This window comes from Papilio xuthus, unplaced genomic scaffold (assembly GCF_000836235.2).
Source record: "Papilio xuthus unplaced genomic scaffold, Pxut_1.1 DF827789.1, whole genome shotgun sequence".
Lineage (NCBI taxonomy): Eukaryota > Metazoa > Arthropoda > Insecta > Lepidoptera > Papilionidae > Papilio > Papilio xuthus.
Window position 1 is genome coordinate 1,648,403 of NW_013530860.1, and position 16,493 is coordinate 1,664,895.

General features: G+C 35.1%; 1 protein-coding gene across 1 annotated transcript; it reads right to left on the reverse strand.

Moving 5' to 3' along the window:
* Positions 1-218: 218 nt before the first annotated feature.
* On the reverse strand, positions 219-15,996 carry Fbxl4 (F box and leucine-rich-repeat gene 4). The gene is made up of 13 exons (XM_013308930.1): positions 15,586-15,996; positions 15,150-15,243; positions 12,512-12,704; positions 12,068-12,228; positions 9,099-9,220; positions 5,612-5,764; positions 5,283-5,380; positions 4,823-4,932; positions 3,033-3,188; positions 2,016-2,181; positions 1,572-1,757; positions 1,227-1,296; positions 219-832 (listed from the first exon to the last, which is right to left on the reverse strand). The coding sequence occupies exons 1-13, from the start codon at positions 15,808-15,810 to the stop codon at positions 722-724; spliced, it is 1,845 nt and encodes a 614-aa protein (XP_013164384.1). The 5' UTR covers positions 15,811-15,996; the 3' UTR covers positions 219-721.
* Positions 15,997-16,493: the final 497 nt, after the last annotated feature.

Consider the following 16,493-nt stretch of genomic DNA (forward strand, 5'->3'; position numbering starts at 1 on the left):
GCTACAATTAAGTACTTTTAATTTTTTTTAATTGATTTCAAATTTAATAGAGATTGAGACTTGGAACTTGAAAAGTCAATAATAGAATACAAAACGTATTATTTTTTGTTTCTTTTTTCTAAAAGAAGTGTAAACTTTTAAGATAAAAAAAATTATTACTATATTGTAATAAATTAATGTCAAGAAATAAGATGTAATATTAAATCTATGAGGTTTTAATAAAACTGTACAATTTATATGTTAAATTGCTTCACTAAGATTTACTAAGCACTTTAAAAATAATCAAAGCAAAAACTCTATCTAAAAACTTAATCAAGACATTTCATAGTTGTTTTCTCTAAACGTATTCAATGCAATGTAGTCAATTAAAGTCACGCGACTAACTCCTAGATCTAGACTAAGACCTAAATAAATCTACACAAAGAGACTTTAATATGATACGATAGAAGACAACGATGAACACTTTTCACTACCACATTAAATTCAAAAATTGCACAAATTTAATAGTCAAATTCCAAAATTGAACACTGACTTATTTAGTCATCTCCCTCTTATATATTGACTTATGAGTGTCTGTCACACTCATCTCTGAGCTGTAAATAGTCTAAACTCTGCGATGTACAGTCGACTCCCTCGCACGTGTTCTTCTGAGGGCTGCATCATAGTCTGTCCCTCTCACACATGCGAGGTTATCGAGTAAATCACAGAGTTCAGCGTTATATCATTCTAGGCTAGGCGCTAGGAACATCGGGCTCGGAGGTGCGCTGAGGTTGGCCGATTGGAACGATCTCTTGATACTGACGTGAGGGTATTGTAGCCGCCATTCGTTAACCTACAAAATATAATACATCGAAATAATTATAAAAAAAACTACAAAAGTTTTATTTCCTATGATAACTTTGCAATTTTGTACTATTGTAATACAGTATATATACCATATTACACTATAAAGATTTTTAAGGGTGTTTTCCCTTTGGGCCGATTGGAATAATAGAATCAATCGGACCAATTTACTTTTCTTTCTATGGACTGAATTGAACGAATGGTATCCCGTTGATCCCAGTGCACCTACTGATTAATCCGCACGGTGGATTTTTTTGGTTCTATGGACGGAATCGGCCCAATAGGTTTTTTACTATCGGGCCGATTGATTAATAGGCCGATTGACCCGAAGGAAAACGCTAATTTTAAATATCATGTATACATATACTTTGATATATATTTACCTGAGACTCCAATATCTGATCACAGAAGCTTACATCTAACAGTCTTAATTCTTGACATCGCGCTAGTATGCTGAAATAAAAGAATATATCTGTAATATTATATTTCAACTAAAAAAAAATAAAGCACGATAAAAATGCCATAGCCATAGTATAGTGCTTTAAAATATTTTTTTTTATAAGACTACACACAAAAAGAAAAGTAAAAGGAATTGTAAATTTTAATAACTAAATTTCACGCTTAAATCTTTTTGTAACCGGATAGACTGTCACTTATCCTATTTCGACTATAATTAATAGCCTCATCGGCCTGATTAATAAATTATTTGTTTTTTTTTTTTTACTAACTATGTACATATATCCGGTGTGACAGCTCTGACACCCAGCAGGTCGAGCTGAGCCAGGTTCGGGGTGCGCGGTATCAGCGCGCGCAGGTCCCGGTCACACACACCGCGCAGCGCGCCCAGGAACAACTTGCGCAGCTCCGTACCCGCGAGACACGACAGCCACTCACCTGAACTGCCCGCTTGGAGACTGCGAATAAAAACCTTGCCTAAATATTCTAATATCTAAATCACCCCACTATAAACCGTATACCATATTCCTAGCTCGGAAACCTACTTTAAGTTAAAATGACTAGGCCATAGTCAACCACGCTGGTTCACTGCGATTTGATAAATATTTGTTAGAAGGTATCTTCAGAACGGCTGCATCGATAGCTTTGAAATATGGCATAGATGTACATCTGGAAGTACACATAGGCTAACTCTACCATAATATTGTTCTACTTACCACCATCCGACATCCAACTCCTGCAACATCTTACAGTTACCAAGCGCCCTGATGCCGACAGCGGTCAGAGAGTACGACTTCCAGAAGTCTACGGAGATAAGGTTCGGGCAATTAGCACCTAAAGCGATGGCCACCTCGTCCATTGATGATATCATTTTACACGAACCTAGAAACACAAAATTAATATGTTATAATCATCATCAGCTCACTATACGTCCACATTGTGAGGCTCGGGAGCCTACTATAAGTTAGGGGTGACTAGGTCATAATCAATGTTTGCCCAGTGCGAGTTGACTTCACACATATCTTTGAATTTCTTCACAAATATGTGCAGCATGATGTTTTCCTTTACCGTAACGTCAGATAAATGTGCATATGGTAAAAAAACAATGGCATATTGCGAGATTCGACTAAGGCCTCCGAGACGACTAACTAGAGATCTTATTTTTTATTTTTCTAATACAACTGTTCACCGAACAGACTTACCATGTACGTAGATGAATGGACTTGCACTTTAAGTTAAGCTTAAAGGAATTAACTGCAATTAAATCTAAGTATTAGTCATATCCCCCCCCCCCCTATAGAATGACCCATATTTAGTATTTACCTAATCCGTAAAATTTAAAAATCCTGAACAATGACATACATCAAATAAATTTATATAAAAACAAAAGCGATCAATCTTACTATATTCTTTCAAATAACAGAATCCAAAACTTTTATCACAAATTTTTTTAAACAAAAAAAAGGTTTTCATCACCATCGTAGAGCGCCGATTCGTCCATAGACTTAGAGGTGCACTCAGACCTCTTTGGAAATCACAGTTCTATCTTACTAATATTATAAATGAGAATGTTTGGATGGATGTTTGTTAGAGAAAATCTCCAGAACGGCTCATCAAAAAAAGCTTAAATTTGACATACATATAGAACAGATAGGCTACTAATTAAGTTCTATAATCCCACGGGGACGGAGTCACGGGCGACAGCTAGTTCATATATAAATAAAAACGCGTACCAACATTAACATGCCGCAAGTGTGGATTAGCTCGCACCACCGCCACCGCGGCCGTCGTACCGATGTCTGTACGATACAGATCCAGTCGCCGGAGATGCTTCAGCACGGACAGGTAGATCCAGTCCGAGCAACCTATCACTGATCGCAGGCACAGCTCTGAAAAATAACACATTGTTAATTATAATTTTGCTTTAATATCTTACTAATATTATAAATAGTCATCGACCGCGATTTCATCCGCGCGAAATAAAAATTTAATAATTAGTAGCCTATGTATTCTTCCAGGCTATGTTCGAAATCTATGCCTCAAAAATTTCAGCTCGATCCATACAGAGATTCTGGCGATACTTTCTAACAAACATACACACGCTCTCCATCTATCCAAAACATCGATGGGTGTTTGTAGGTATATCCAGAACGCCTAAAAGTATTTCGCTGAAATTTCTATATAGAACATAGTCTGACACACATAAACTACTAATAAAGTTATTTTTTAATCCTGCAGACAGAGTTGCGGGCGACAGCTAGTAATACATAGAAAATAAGAGAGAAATCTGTCCCAAATACTTAGTAAATAAAAAAGAATTGTGAACCGAAGCAATGTAATGAGAGCAATCGCCTCTTATATTTTATTATTCCAGACGTTTAGCTAACGTAAGATTGACAAATAGCCAATCATGTCAGTAAATACTGTTGACGACCCTGCATACCTTCGTACAGTTGCCAACGTGCTATGACAATATGCATTCATCTTTACAAGATATCTACAAATGATAAGACTAACTGAATGCGGCGCGGCATACATTGAAAAAATCAAAATATTTTTTTTAATAAATTAAGACAATATTGGAATCATTAGGAGCGAATGGCGCGCTTTCGTTACCAAATCAAGTGTCAGAACGATTTGTCGGAGATGTAAGCGTTGGTCTTACTAATATTATAAATGCGAAAGTTTCCAAGATGGATGGATGTCTGAAAGTATCTACAGAACCGCTGCAATTTATGTTGAAATTTGACATAAATGTAGAACATAGTCTGAAAGAATACATAAATTCAGATTTTTTCGTCCTGCGAGGACGGAGTCGTGGGAGAATGCTAGGATTATTATACAGGTCTTGTGTTGCTCCGATACACCGGCACAGTGTCTGTTCTTTCTAGCAGTAAAAATAATGAAAATAATAATGCAGACATAAAGTGGTAAGCGTCAATAGCCTAATGGTTAGGGGTACGGATTTCCGATCACGAGGTCGGGGGTTCGAATCCCGCCATTCGACTATTGTCGTAAACCATATTCTAGCACAAGCTTATTAAAAAAAAGTTCCAATTAAACGTGATAAAAATCACTAAAATACTTTTGGGCGTCCTTAGAATATCCTACAAAGATTTCATCATAATTTATCCCGTTTTTTATGAATGTATTGGGAACAAACTTATAAATCTTCGAAAGGAAAACAAGGTCATCTCAAAGGTATAATCCGATGACGCAAGTACGTTCAAATAATTTGATAACATCACGTGAGATAAACAAAATACTGCTATAAATTTGTCACTTCCAGTTAATACATGAAAGCTTTATCTGTGTGCTCTGCAAATGACTAATTTGTAAACAAATGACGTTTATTAATAGAGTTCCGAATAAAAAAAACCTTTTTTCACTGGCGCGATTTTGACCAACTGTTTTTACTATGTTACCGTTAAAAGAAATAGTAAATTACATATAAATAGTAGTAGCTCCGCTAGTCGTGCTAGTGGAAAAAGGGTTTAAATAATAAGGTGTTATAAATATTTACCTTGTAAATAAGCGCAACTATCCACAATAGATATCAGCACCGAATTGTCGACAAACTCACAGCAGTTCATCCTAAGATGTGTCAATTCCGAGCAGTTTTGTTTCAGGAATCTACAAAACACATAGGAAATTAATTAGAAAACAACAAAAACGACTAAAATCACGACTTACGAGTCTTTTAATCTTACTAATATTATAAATGCGAATGTTTTAATGGATATTTGAAGGCATCTCCACAAAGGCTGAAAGAATCTCGATGATATTTGGCATACACATAGAACATAGCCTGGAAGGACACATAGACTATTTTATTTAACTCCAAATAGACGAAGTCGCAGGCGACCGCTAGTCATTTAAAATAATCGCAACATTGTTTTCATCGGCAATAAAACTGAATAATTAACTCAAACAATGGATATCATTAAGTATTGCACATACGACCTTTTTCCGTCCATACTTACTTAGTGACGTAATGAGACTGTATCATGCAATGACTGCCGCACCACGACAGGTCAAGCTTCTGCAGGAACTTGCAGCGCGTCGCCAGTATACTTAGAACCTGAAATATTACGTACTTATAAATAAATACATACTAACAATGGGTCAACCTAAACTGGACATTTATGAATATTACAGTCATGTAAAACATATCGCTACCTCTATTTTTAAAGATACAGAGAAAAGAGATAGAATGATAATTCTTTAGGGGAGGCTACTTCAAACTAAGAACTGTTACAATTTAACAAAATAAGTAAATTCATGAATTGATTACTTTTAAAGGTGAACAAACCTGTGATCTAACACAATGCCAATAAGGTCGCAAATCGATGCACCGGTATAGAATAGAATCCAATGCAAGTCTATTGAAGTGACGGTTCACTTGAGCGCAACGATTCAACGATTGCATGTCGAGATACCTCATTATTGTTAGGATAGTCTCGTCCTGTAACAATACAAATAAATGCTGCAACTGCTGTACTAAAAGTCATAAAAATGGGGCAGTAAATATCCATTTGTCATAGACAACGTATGCAACAGATTAAGTTTTTACCGATGTCTATGGGTAGAGTCACTTAAAACAAGGTGACAGGATAACTCGTTTGTCGGTTTTCTTAATTAAAAAAAGAAGAGTGGTCCCTATGCAGTTTATTTTTAATCCTGAATAGTACTTCAGAACTTTAGTAAAACAAAACGTAGCTAATTTTCTATGGATGTCGCGCAGAAAGATAAGATAAGTTTTATTGTGTAATAAAGATAAGTCAAGATAGGCATTAATTTGATAATTTATGTTTTAATAAGTAAAAGAGTTCCTTTTCCTTTTTATTACTTTCTAAGAGCCTATAAAAATAACTGGCACAATATAAAAACATAAACAAATAATAATTACGTAATTAAAATTATGATTCACGCTATCCAGATATATTTCCTTGTGTCAGTCAAATTTATATTTCTTTATCAACGAAATTAATGGAAAATTATAAGAAAATGCACCGACAAAAACGATACACGCAGCGTGAAATTTGATACCATCTGAATAATCGTAAATACAAAATTGATGACAAAAGAAATATGTAAAAAAGTATTAAATATCACAAATATTATTTCCAGTTATTTGCCACTCAAGAAAATGACGTATATAGACACTGACATATAGCTGATTCGGTTAAAACATAGAAATGTAAATATACAAAAATGCAATAAATAATTTCACAACATAGTGGTCACGGATTTAAAATCTCTCAACAGTTTTTCAATTTAAGCAAATTATACTTATATATAGAGCGTCGGTGGCTCAGGGGTTTAAGCACTTGACTTGTAATCTGCAGGTCCTGGGTTTGAATCCCGCCATGTACCAATGTATTTTATATTTACATATGTACATTTATCCGACGTTCTTACGGTGAAGGAAAACATCGTGATGCACATATCTGTGAAGAAATTCAAAGATATGTGTGAAGTCACCCAACCCGCACTGGACCAGCGTGGTTGACTATGGCCTAGTCACCCTAACTTAGGGTAGGGTCCGAGCCCCACAGTGGGTACGTATAGTGAGCTGATGATGATGATACTTATTCCAAGACTCTCCATAAACAAGACACCTTATCGTTGGTTTACGAGAAGAAAATCCCGATTTAAAACATATCGTCATCCCTCTTATTCTAGAAGAATTCTTATCTTTTATAGAAGATTAACAGTGGTAGAGCCCGCTTTAACATCTACGCATGAATTGGCCCGGCTCGCCCGGTGAAATACCACGACCACACAGAAGACAGGCGTCAAGTGGAAACTATTCCGCGTTTCGTCTGACGAGTGTGCGTCCCGGAGGCCTAATTTATTCCTCTTTCCCTTCCCACACTTTTTCTTATAAGGAAAGGATGGAAAGTGGAAGTGGACTTTCCGGATGAGAGGATGCACGAGAAGGGAAATCGATTAAAGGTAGGCAACGCATATGCAATTGCGTATGTCTATGGGCAACGGTCACTTCGCTATTTTAGGTGGCCGCTAGCTCGTTTGCCACCTTATGATATATAAAAAAAAAAAAAGAATTTTAATCTCAGGAACCCATGAACAGTAAGCAGTATGTGACCAATTCGATCAATACAAATCCGTGGTTATAACAATAACATTGAGTATATTGTATGAATTAAGTGAAAATTCCGAGACAGTATTGTGAAACGCATCTGTGTAACGGATAAACAAATAGGTCGATAATGAATGCCGGCATGCGATCCTCTATCTCGCTTTGTCAGACGCTAGGTCAGGGATGTTACGTGTGTGATAAACGTAGATATACTAAACTAACATATGATAACCATATAAATACAAACTTATCATAGGTTTATGATAAAGATATAAACGATAGTAATGCGTTCTATTTTTGAATTCTATCCATTGAAGTAAGTCAATGAGTTATTTCCTTATGATTCTTGATTGTCCAAGTTTAGCTTTAAAAGTTAAAATTATTGTTTTCGTTTACTCAATAAGCAATATTCAAGAGGTTATAATGGTGGGGCCTATCACGAATATTTGTAACTTCGGTAATAAATAATGTGACATTTTTATGAACCTTGGTGTAGTTTACCACAGGTAGGGGTGTACAATTATTAATAAATGCTGTGTCGATAACATTACGAAGACGTAATCACGGATTCGTGCTAGACCCTCAGAGCTGTGAGAGTGAACAATTGTTTTAGCATTGTTTACGACGCAATGTATTGTTAAATGAAGAGACACGCTAACTGCATGATAAAAAAGTTGACCTTAAAGGAGCCGTAGTACATACGATGATAAAATCTATCTTCACATAGTAGCTTAAATAAGTATCATATCCTATGTTCACTTAGCTTTTAATACCTTTTCCATAATAACTCGAAAATTAGAGTACTTATCTGACGAACTTAGATCTACAACTCTTTTTAGTAACTCTTGACCTCGACGTCACTTTTGGAACTAAAGGTACGGGATAGCTTAGTAAAGTTCACTCTATACAAAGGCCGGCAACTTATTTTTATCAAACCTTTGCTGTAACAAAGAACGAATTCAAAACATTTTACGTCTCCTAAAGATTCTTGCACGTGTTATATTTTAAAATTCTCAATGTGGCCCCACAAATAAAATTTATACAGTACAGAGTCACGTTTCTTTGATATTTCACATCCCGCTTGCATTTACTTTTGCTTAAAAAAACTTTATTATTAAAATAAATCCTATATTAAAGTTCATAAGCTTCAAAATCGTTTGACGATTTTGCGATTTCCGAATGTGGATTTGAAAAATTTTCCATGGGTTTTTTCCGTTTGTCCGCTGAATTAGCACACCGAATATTTTAGGTCGGAATTGATTTTTTATTATGACAACAAGAAAACTGTAAAATATTAGTAAACGCCTGTTTGGGAAAAAATACACTTACATACACAAGTAATAAGAATAAATTATAAACACAATGTTTGTATAAAAAGTTGGATACAATTATAATTTTGGATAAAAACTATTAGAGATACCTTTACAGTCCGGTTCCGCTACATAATTTTTAATTGCTAAAATGGAATTTCTGCCAAATCGTGTGACAAGACGTGCAACGTTGTCAAAGTCGCGTTTGTGAATTCTGGAACTATGGCTATAAATCTTCGAAACCCGGCGATTCTAGTCGCTAAGCGATATGCACTGTTGAATTCAATGTTGTGTGACGCAACTGTACAACATTAGTATCCACGATTTACATTCCCTCGGAAAGGTCTCAGTGACATTGTAAAGTTGGGGCAACATTGATTACTTACCGGTAACCTTTGAAAATCGCCAAGAGGAGGTCCTGTATCAAAAGGTAGTTCCTTCTGTGATACCAACATTGGTGGAACCACTTTCTCGTGCAGATTCGAAGCCATCACTTTATTTAGTAGACCTAAAACATATTTCATTTATTTAGTACTAACTAGCAGTTGTCATCCGCGCTTAATATAAAAATATCTAGCAATAAATACAGCCTGTATGATTCGGAAATAGTGTAGCTTTCCAATGGCGAAAGAATTTTTCAAATCGGTTTAGTAGTTCCGGAGCCTATTCAATACAAACAATCAAATATTTCCTCTTTATAATATTAGTATAGGCAAACTAAGTAATTTTTTTTTTATATCATAAGGTGGCAAACGAGCGAGCGGCCACTTGAAATCGCTGATATAGCGAAGTGACCGTTGCCCCTAGACATATGCAATTGCATATGAGTTGCCTACCTTTAATCGACGGAGGAGAAGACGCACAGAAAGAAAGTATATTCCCTTTCCATGTATCTTCTCATCCGGAAAGTCCACTTCCACTTCCCATCCTTTCCTTATACGAATAAGGTGGGAAGGGAAAGAGGACTAAATTAGGCCTCCGGGACGCACACTCATCAGACGAAACGCGGAATTGCTTCCACTTCACGCCTGTCTTCTGTGTGGACATAGTATTTCACCGGGCGAACCGGGCCAATTCGTACGAAGATGTTAAAGCGGGCTCTACCACTGTTAAATTGCTCTTGACCTTGATTTTGTTAAATTTAATATCTAAATATATGTAAAAATAAGTTTCTTTGGACAAACGTGATTCGTCTGGACAATAATTATTACCAAAACAATATAGTCTCGATCACATTGAGACTATAACGCGATTATCAGTGAAAATGATAAAATTAGACTTTGTTCTGGCAATGACAGATAAATGTTTTGTTCATCCTTCGCAGCTATGTTATTGCTGTTTAATTATCTAGTTTACGCTAATTTATTTTAGAACTGGCTATCGCCCGCGACTCCGTCCGCGCGGATTAAAAAACATCTTAATTTGTAGCCCATATCTTCTTCCAGACTTTGTTCTACATCTATGCCGAATTTCAGCGAGATCCATACAGCCGTTCTGGAGATACTTTTAAACAAACATACATCCATCCATCTAAACATTCACATTTATTTATTAGTATGATTCAATTTGCTACACTTTTTCTAACAATTATAATAAATTATGCTATTATTAAAATTATAATTATATAGTCTATTAAGAAATAAAGCAATAGATAATTGTTAATAATTTACAATCGAATCGTTTTATATTCTAAACGAAGGTTGCGAATAATTAATGATCACTTGAATAATTAAACTTTTAAAAAGGCGAGTATTAAACAAGCGACATAAAATGTCATAAATCTAAACTTTACCTCATCATCATCAACTCACTATACGTCCCCACCGAGAGGCTCGCAGCCTACCCTAAGTTAAGGGTGATTAGGCCATAGTAAACCACGCTGGCCAAGTGCGGGTTGGTTGACTCAGATATGTGCAGGTTGCATCACAATGTTTTTCTTCGCCGTCGAGAGATCGAAGAACGTCGGATAAATGTACATATGTAAATCGGAAAATCGAAAAACACATTGGTACATGGCGGGATTCGAACCCAGGACCTGCAGATTGCAAGTCAAGTGCTTGACCCCTGAGCCACCGACGCTCAACTTTATCTATAAATCTCTTTTAATTAATAAATTCTTATCGGTTTCCATTTTCAAAACTCTTAATCTTTGCCTTTTTCTAAAAAAAAACTGTGCAGATTTCAGCCATGGATACGTATTATTTAAGCACAGAACTCAAAAACCCGATGCACTAATTAGTACTTTAATCATACTAGAATTAAAAAGTATAATTTTAAATATTTAGTAAATGATAACCGCAGGTGGTCTTTGCTAAAAAGTTAATAAGAAACGTTTAAATATATTCAAAAGCAGTTACGATGTTTTACTATAGCCATCTAAAGAGATTGTAACCTCCCTTTGTAATGTTGAAACAGTTAAAAATTCTTTATATGTACAAAATTATGCAACGAATGCATCCTCTAATTGTACAAAGACCATAAAGCAAGTAAGAGTAATTTATGCATGTAAATTAATGACCATGATAAATAAATTAGGAAAATTGTCTTCAACCTGTTTTCAGATACGATTGCGGTACGATTGTGCCAGCTCGTTTATTTAATAATAAGGAAAGGCACTATGGGATTGACATGTCCGATGTGGACAAAAATTTGGGATTTCTCGTCCCGGAGTCCTAATTTAGTCCTTTTTCCACTTCTCATCCTCTCCTTATAAGGAAAGGATTGGAAGTGGAAGTGGACTTTCCGGATGAGAGGATGCATGGAAAGGGAAGATATTTTCTTTCTGTGCATCCTCTCATCCGTCGATAAAAGGTAGGCAACGAATATGCAATTGCGTATGTCTATGGGCAATGGTCACTTCGCTATTTCAGCGATTTCGGGTGGCCGCTCGCTCGTTTGCCACCTTTTGATCTAAAAAACAATTAAGACTTGTTTAATGGATCAAAACAAAACTATGGCATATCAAAGAAAAATAATCATATATGTATGATGAAATATGACAAACATATTTAACAAAAATATAGCGGAATAATTTAAATCTTACTATATAATATCTTCTCCTTACTAATTTTTAAACTGCGAATGTTTAGATGGATGGATGAATGTTTGTATGAAGGTATCTCCAGAACGACTAAACAGAACTCGACAAAATTTGGTATAAATATAGAACATAGTATGGAAGAACGCAGGGTACTTATTAAGATTTTATTTAATTCCGCGACGACGAAGTCGCGGGCGACAGCTAGTACTACTTAAAACACACGTCAACCACCTAAGGAATAGTATGTGGTATAGGAGATAAAAATTTATCTGATTCGCCAAACAAAACTGCCTACAATAAGCAATAGAAACTTACCATTTTGAGGCTGTGGTTGTGTTTTCTTGTAAAACAACGTGGAATAGGCAAAGTTATTCTTCATCTTGCTTTCATTAGCGGGTTCTTTTCCTCGAAGTAACACCGCGTCTAACTCCGTATAGTACGGTAGCAGACGATGGTTGAACTCCAAACGAAGGACCCTGTCAGAAAAAAAATCACTAGAATCGCTAGAGAATTCCGCGGTTCTGAAAGTGTTAAGGATAAAACGACAGGATGTATTCTTTTTTGCTCGAGAAACTTGCGCCAATTAATCCACTAGCCTAACAATCAAATTAGACGCAAATAATACACCCTATATCATCTTTTAAAGGCATGCAAATTTGTATATAAGCACTACAGCTGTCTCTGTTTTCACAAAGGTTATAAGAAGGACGGCAATAATATCGTAATACTGGTTTTAAGACGTAGACGTATGAAACTCACCTTGTCGGAAAATTAATTTGTTTTATAGGCGGACTAAATATTCTTGGTTTGTCGCCGGCGTATTCAGGCTCTCCTTCCCACAGCAGAAACCAGGCCCCAGTACCCAATGCCCAGATACGAACCAACGCACCAGGATTGTACGTCTCGAATATCGCAACTTCCAATGGGTATACTGATCTTTCGAATGATACTTCTGTTAGTAGAAATTATTAAAAAAACATATTATTATCGTCTCAATATATAATACCAACTACACCTAACATAAAAAATGCGTCACCTTCAAAGGAAGAATAACTACGGAAGGTTCTTATAAGCGTAAAGGACCATTGAATATAGGACAGAATAGTAATTCAAATTTATCGAGTGTGATTAAAGTCTATTCATATCAAATGAAGATATTATACGAGTAGTTTTATTGTTTGTGTCACGAAACAACGCAGGGGAACAAGCATGTGTTCTCAATATTCCTAATAAGTGAAAGTACGTCGAGGGGACATTTATCACGAACATAAATTATCAACACGAAAATTCAATTACTTTAGATTATTTACAAATGAAATATAAAGTCACACATTAATTCAGTCAGAAATATTCTTTTTTTTATATCATAAGGTGGCAAACGAGCGAGCGGCTACCTGAAATCGCTGAAATAGCGAAGTGACCGTTGCCCATAGACATACGCAAAGTATACGTTGGATAGTCCATTTATAGAGGAAGGCTTTAGGCTATATAACATTACGCTGTTACCAATAGTTTTTCTTTTAATTCCGCGCAGACGGAGTCGCGGGCGACAGCTAGTCTACAATAAGGAAGAGCTTAGGTACCATTAAAAGAATCTAAAAGCTAAAACAGCTTAAATATAAAGTTCATTTCAATCTTTGCTAGATTAAGGTGTTAAGCCTTCTTGAGAGAAACGGCTAATAGTAACAAAGAAATCTTTATGAACTTTGCAACTTAAATAAAAACTTTTTGAATTATACCTTATCAGTCGAGCTGTCCTATTTACAATACAAACCGCAATCGTTGTTTGTATGTGATTCATAGTACCGGATACGAGTTAAAAATAACCATATTCGCGTTCATTAAAGAAAATCTTTATATTAACGCAACTCGACTAGTTAGAGAATATTTGATTTGTATAATATATTTTTTATATGTGAAATACGTAATTTAGTCATACGAAAGTTCATATACTTATGCTTTAAAAGGTTGGACAATTTTCTTAGTAGTGTTTTTCGTTTTATAAACCAATTATACGAATTAAATGTTTTAGTTAGCTTATATATGTCTCTATTGAGGGTCTCGAGACTACCATAAGTTAAGATTGAGTCAACCACATAGGTTTTGTACAGATATATTGACGTCACAAATCTTTCTTTGCAAATCATTCCTCACAATTTTGTGTTACATATGACATTCAAACCAGATACTAAGTACTATCGGGGAATCTAGCAGTATTCCACCTTCAAAGACAGTCGTTTGAACGTTTCGTAAGCATTAGGAAGACGACGCAGAAACAATAACAAATATGACGAACCTTTTATATATTTAAGAGGTACGTAGATTAATAGCTTTTTACTATTATACCGTCCGTCGGTGAAGTTTGTCTCGTTGTAAAGAAGAAGATATTTTCTGTAAGTGGAACACCGCGAATGGCACTGACTGTACATTTCGAGAACCGAACCCAGGAACATCTAGATTATGAGTGGAGTGACTCACTGCGACACTGACGCTAACAACACATTAAGTAATATAAAGACAACAGTTAATTACAGCTTCTAAAAACCAACTATGGGCAGCGGTCGCTTCGCCATTTAGGCGAAATCTGATGGTCACTTGATTGTTTGCACACTATGTAAAATAATAAACATCATATAATTATGATTTATAGATTATACACATAATTGAAATTAAAATTCCTAAGAAAAATTATGAATGGTTAAACTCAACATTCAAATCCTTAACTGATAAGAGTGTATTGGAATCAAGTGGCATCATGACATTGAAAAATATTAAAAATAAATCAAGATACAGATAACCTATAACTATGATGTCGAAAGATTCTGCAGTATAATAAAGGATTATTCAATAGACAGGAGTTTGATCCTACTAATTTAGTGCTGGCAATTTAATTTAAAATATCCTATGTTGTGAAATTGTCTTATAAGTCAAAAAATATCAGTTGCCACTGTTATATTATTAAAGAGATAACAAAAATTATAGGTTATAGACAGGGAGTATATAAAAGCTTAGAATAACTATCTAACAAGCAAACTAAGTAATTGGATAGAAATGGGAACACAGAAAATGGTAATATCCTTTATCTGTTAGTCCTTTCCTCTATCTGATAACAGTATGCGACACACATGCAACTTAATTTGTTGCAACTTCCTTGGGGTAGGGTTTACATATCCATTACATCAGATAATCCACACTAACTAAAGATCACAGCTTAACTCATATGTATTTCGGTCTAAGTACCAACCTAATTAGGGGAAATCCTTCCACACTGAAGTCTCCGAGTCTAAAACTAGTCAAAACTCAGACTGAAATACACATTAGTTAAGCCTTAAGTTATCTATATTCAGGTAATTCATTTGCTTGTTTCCTGTATCTCATAAAATAAAGGTGTACTAACCAACATAATCTTGACTAGGTATTGCACGGCTATTTTGTGGCATGTAGTCCTCTTGAACAGATGGTGCTTCATCCCACCATTTCCCATATGTTCTCTGGTTAATAATATATTCAGTTACAAATCACATTAATCAAATATGTATATGTATCCAATGAAAAGAAATACATCTCCAAAAAGATTCCATATTAGGAGGTAAATATTTTCATCAAATTTTTTTTTTTTTAGAAAAGGCGTAAAACGAGGTACGAAAAGACCGAGGTGATCTTCGACGCCTATGGATATTCGCAACATTAAAGGAACCATTGATGCGTTGCGTTGTCAGCCTTTATAATAAAGAGCTACCTCTCTATTTTGCGCATCCTAAATATACAGCGTAACATTGAGGTACTTTATTTTTCTTTTATAGATAAACATTTTTTATAACAAAGTTGTTTACCATGACAAAAGCTTGCGGATAGTCTCCGTAATCGGGAAAGTTCGATGGTGGTCCACGAAGATTGAAAGCGGTGTATGAAACACTAATTTCACTCCCATACTGAGAACTAAAATCCTCAACATTTTGAACAAATTGTTCGATTATTTGTGCATTGTTTTCTTCTTCTTGATAACCATCGTCTTTAAACCACAATAGGGAAGAGATTATATCGGACGCGCTCTGCATTTTTATAAATATTATACGATCGTTAACAATATTATGGCAGTAATCAGATTTAACTTAGTGCACAAAAAAATTAAACACAAGAGCGTTAGTGTTATAAGACTTTATAAACGACGTTATTTCACGAGTCGCTTCGTCTTACTTTGACAACTTGATAATAATGACTGACTGACTGACTTATCATGATCATAAACTTCGATCCAAAGAGTATATAAAATAAGAGACGGGACTCTTGACTAATTAGATACACAAACGGAGAATAAAAATTGTCATTTTCAATGCTAGCAATATTATGAACAAGTCTACGTTGCTACCAACCTAAAAAAATCAATCTATCAGTTTCAAAGAGTATAGTAAGTATACTATAGAAAGAGGGGCAACTCGCACGAAGTCGTGGATCCACGGCGATTGTGGCGCTCCATGCGTATAATGGGTGAACTATTTTTTTTTTTTTGGTACCTATATACGTAGGCACGCTTATTTAGCTCACTATAATAATAACTAATAAGTGGGAATCTAATTAATAAAGTTAAAATTGACATTAAATCAATGTTCAAAAATAACATACCCACTTATGTAGTTATTAATATAGTGAGCCGATATCAAGTAGCCTCCTATGAAATACCTCTATTAAAATGATCCTATTATTGGGGAAATAAAAACAAAATATTGTTATATTTTATATT